This window comes from Otolemur garnettii, unplaced genomic scaffold (genome assembly GCF_000181295.1).
Source record: "Otolemur garnettii isolate 467f Iridium unplaced genomic scaffold, OtoGar3 scaffold00067, whole genome shotgun sequence".
Taxonomy (NCBI): Eukaryota; Metazoa; Chordata; class Mammalia; order Primates; family Galagidae; genus Otolemur; species Otolemur garnettii.
Genome location: NW_003852462.1, coordinates 3,818,983 through 3,823,325, shown reverse-complemented (window position 1 = coordinate 3,823,325; position 4,343 = coordinate 3,818,983). Strand labels below are relative to the sequence as shown.

The following is a 4,343-nucleotide window of genomic DNA, read 5'->3' as shown; positions in this document are numbered from 1 at the left end:
TCCTGGGCTGGTTGCAGTGGCTCACGCCCGTACCTAGTACTCTGGGAGGCCGAGGTGGGTGGATTGCCTGAGTTCACAGGTTCGAGATGAGCCTGAGCCAGAGTGAGACCTTGTCTCTAAAAGAAATAGCGGGGCATTGTGATGGGCGCCTGTACTCCCAGTTACTCAGGAGGCTGAGGCTAGAGAATCATTTGAGCCCAAGAGTTTGAGGTTGTGAGCTTTGGCGTTATGGCACTCTACCAAGGGTGACAAAGAGAGACTCTGTCTCAAGATAAAAAAAAAAGGCTCAGCACTGGTAGCACAGTGGTTACGGTGCCAGCCACATACACCGAGGCTGGAAGGTTTGAACCCAGCCTGGCCAGCTAGACAGCAAAGACACCTGCAACAAAAAATACACAGGTGTTGTGGCAGGCGCCTGTAGTCCCAGGTACTTTGGAAGCTGAGGCAAGAGAAGACCCCACGGCACTCCACTGAGGGCGTCTGAGTGAGACTCTGTCTCAAAAAAAAAAAGAGAGAAACTGGATTCCTTGTGGCAGGCAGATGCACAGTGGTGGAGTCTTGTTACCTAAACAGGCCAGTACCCTACACTCTCGTGGGACCACGCCCTGTCCAGGCACCCTCAGTACTGACGCTGTGCAAGGGAGGATTATAGGCTGGACGTTTTCCTTGTGGACTGGGAAGTTGTCCGAAGCCTCAGTGATTAGGACTGAGACTTCATGCCATGTGAACGTAGGGAAAAGGGGACTTAACCCAGGCCAAAGAAATGGGAATAATGACCTGAGTGTCTGAATTTTACTACTGATAGGTAAGTCATCACCTTTTAAAGAAATAAGCATCACAGAACAACCTTTTCTTTAAAGTCCCAGCCTTTTTACTGTACGTGCTATGAAAACTGACCACTTGGGCCTGGCCCTATTTGCTAGGTTGGGTGTTTTCTCGGTGTGGGGCTGTCACCCCCGTTTTTCTGCTTGGGTCTGTGATAATCCTTATTTTTCAGTGGCAGCTCTTCTGACAGGTTGTTGAGAGTCCAGCTGTTTCCTTTAGGCTCTGATGTCTCCTCTCTTTCTGGGACGCTTCCGGGGTCATTCCTAGAAGGACAATTTATGGGGCTCAGAAGCTCATTCACGCCATTTCCCAGGTACACTGCTTCCTGCACTAAAAACCACTTGGGCCAAGGCTTTCAGAATGGAAAACCTCTCTGGATGCCTCCTTAGGTGACCACATCTTCAGAATCAGAAATGTACCTGCCGGGCGGTGCCTGTGGCTCAAGGAGTAGGGCACCGGCCCCATATACCAGAGGTGGTGGGTTCAAAACCCAGCCCCAGCCAAAAAAAAAAAAAAAGGCAAAAAAATAAAAAAGAAATGTACCTGCCTCAGTAACCTTGCTTCTGAGGAAGAACTGTTCCCCAGGAGATGGTTTCGAGTTGCTGGAACGTCAGTGTGCTAAGGCAACTTTGGGGGCTCGTGGTGCCCATGCACTCTGAATTGTGTGTGGTTCCCCTGAAGTATCTGAGCTAACTAAGCGGCCACCATGCAGGGGAGCGGGAGACCAGTCTCCACACTCACTAGCCTCATTGTGACTCCAGACCGTTCAGCAGCCTCTGGGCTCTCCCAGCTCTGACTACAATTCCATCCCCTGTCCCAGTGCTAACACGCTTTACTGTGAACAAAATGCAGAAGATCAGCCTGTGACAGTGCGTGTCTGTCACTGTACGTTCCTTCTGGCAAGTATTCAGACAACTACTGTGTCTCTGGTGAATAGTGACACAGCAAGAACTCACCCTCAGTCACTTTTTTTTTTTGTACAATGGCAGCACCTGTGGCCATTATAAATGATGATGTGTCGATCCGTCTACCAAAGTCACACCTCTTATCTAAAAAGTCACTTGTGGGCAGCACCTGTGGCTCAAAGGAGTAGGGCGCTGACCCCATACGCCCAAGGTGGGGGGTTCAAACCTAGCCCTGGCCAAAAATGGCAAAAAACAAACAAACAGATAAAAAGTCACTTGTCCATGCAAAGAGCCCCTGTGACCTCTTAGTTTACATCTGAGGCCCAGCCAAGACCATAGAGTTGGTCTGTGGCAAGCTGGGACCAAAGGGGGAGGGGAAGAGTAGGGCTTACTTTGTTCTCCTGTGAGTCCCTGAAATCAAGTCACTTGCCCACTCTGAGGCTGGAAAGGCTCACTTTACCGGGCATGGGCCTCCCCGTTCCTGCTGTCATCAGACATGTTTTGTAGGTTCTCTGACTGTTCATCCATGGGTTCCTGAAATCTGGGTAAGAGAGGGCAGGTACTGGGACTGACAACAGAGTCAGTCTGCCATGTGACCTTAAATTAAGCTCACTCTGCACAAAAACCAAACACACACTCAAAGCCCTGCCCAGCCCTTTGTTCTTTGGATCCTCAAACATTTACTGAGGTCCAGTGGTTTGCGGGGGCCAGGCCTAGCCGGGAGAAGCGCCGAGGGAGGGAAGGGCACGCAGTGGGGCAGGTGGTGCAGCGGTGGTTGGTGGGACTCACTTTAATTGGAGTGTTTGAGCATAGTCAGAAGTGGGCAGGGAAGATTTCCACAAGCTGTCAGGCCCTGCTGTGATAGAGGTCCCGGGCTTCTAAGAGACCCTGGCTGGGCAATGGCTAGGGTGCTGGAGAAGGCCAGGCATGGGGGTTTAGACTGGACAAGGCAGGTGCTCTGGGACAAAGAGCGTCAACCAGACTTGGGATGGGTGGCAACAGGACTGGGTTATGGAAGGAACCCAGGCTGTGCACCAGAGCACCTGAGTGAGCATGATGCCATTTGCTGAGCTGAGGAGATGGGAGGAGGGCAGCTGGGGGTGAACACAAGTGCTCTGCTGGCCACTGCTGCACTTGAGATGAGATGCCAGGCAGGAGGCAGAAGGAGTCTGGGGCTTGGGAGACCTGCTGTGCGGGGGAGGTGTTTGGGCACATCTGCATCTCAGTGGGGTTTTAAGCCGGGGGATGGGATGGAGTCACTTAGGAAGGGAGTGCAGGAAGAGGAGAAGACCTAGGACGAGAACCCTGGAGAACGTGGACGTCTGGGCGGAGCTAAGGAGGCAGAACCGCCAGAGAGACCAGGAAGGACTGGCTGGAGAGGAGCATGTGGGCTCAGAATGGAGGGCAGGGCATGCTGAGGGGAGGAGACTGGTTGACACCTGACACATGAGTGCCGGTCAGAGGCCAAAGGTTGAGGGAGGTGGCTCTGATCTAGCGGAAGGTTGCTGTTATTGGAGCACGAGCAGGCTCCCGAGAGTGGGGTCAGAGGCTGGGGAAACAGGTTGAGGCAGTGACTGCAGACGCCCAGGAGGTGGTGCCCTGAGGAGGAGCACAACCTGCTCCAAGCCTCAGGAGCTGGGCTGCAGCTGGAGCTCAATCCTGCAGATGTCATTCCCCCGCAGAGCCACTGTCTTCTGCCACACTCACTTCTAGTCAGCTTCTCATGGAGCCAGAGCACGTGACAAGTATTCACAGCGTGCACGAGCCTGTGTGGTCTGGTCAGCACCCAGAAATCAGGGTTAGCCTGCTGCTAATCCCTTCAGGTAGTTCTGCCTGGTTTGGGTGGTTTTTTTTTTAAGAGACAGAGTCTCACATATCACCCTCAGTAGAGTGTCATGGTGTTAGAGCTCACAGCAACCTCCAGCTGCACCGGGCTTAGGTGATTTTCCTGCCTCAGCCTCCTGAGTAGCTGGGACTGCAGGTGCCTGCCACATGCCCAGCTATTTTTTTTTTCTGTTGTTGTTGCAGTTTGCTAGGGTAGGTAGGGTTCAAACCTGCCACCCTTAGTATATGGGGCCGGCGCCCTACCCACTGATCCAAAGGGGCCGCCCATTTGGGTGGTTTTATAAACAGAGTCGTATCTGGAGGAACAACATTGAATGTCTGTGGAGGAAGAAACAGCTGGCAGGTCCAGGGTAGACAGGGAGTTAGTTGCCAGTGGGCAAAGAGGATGACAAGTTTAACCTCTGAGTACGACATGTTAGAATGGGCAGTTCCGGGTTCATGTGACGGACTGCACACACAATCAAATTGCCTGTCTTCCCCACACTCACTGAAACCATAGTAAAGGGACCAAAATGAACAAGGAGGGTAAGACCTCGCCTGCCAGGTTAAGAACAGGAAAGGAACATGTCTCAAAACAAAAAACAAAAGCCCAAACCGTGAATTTCCAGATTGAAAGGGCCCACTGGGCTAATGGATGGAAATAGACACCAGTGTGAAATTTCAGAACACTGGGAGCAAAGGAAAGAGGCTGCAGGCCAGGCGCCTGTGGCTCAAGCAGCTAAGGCGCCAGCCACATACACCTAAGGTGGCGGGTTCGAATCCCCAGCC

At 52.5% G+C, this 4,343-nt stretch overlaps 1 protein-coding gene across 1 annotated transcript in view; it reads right to left on the bottom strand.

Moving 5' to 3' along the window:
- Positions 1 to 853: 853 nt before the first annotated feature.
- Positions 854 to 4,343, bottom strand: part of RNF207 (ring finger protein 207) — an 11,242-nt gene continuing 7,752 nt past the window's right edge. The window contains exons 16-17 of the mRNA XM_003793223.3: positions 2,191 to 2,271; positions 854 to 1,088 (exon numbers count right to left, since the gene is read on the bottom strand). Of these exons, the coding sequence (XP_003793271.1) occupies positions 920 to 1,088; positions 2,191 to 2,271 (250 nt within the window). The 3' untranslated portion in view covers positions 854 to 919. The remainder of the gene's footprint in view (positions 1,089 to 2,190; positions 2,272 to 4,343) is intronic.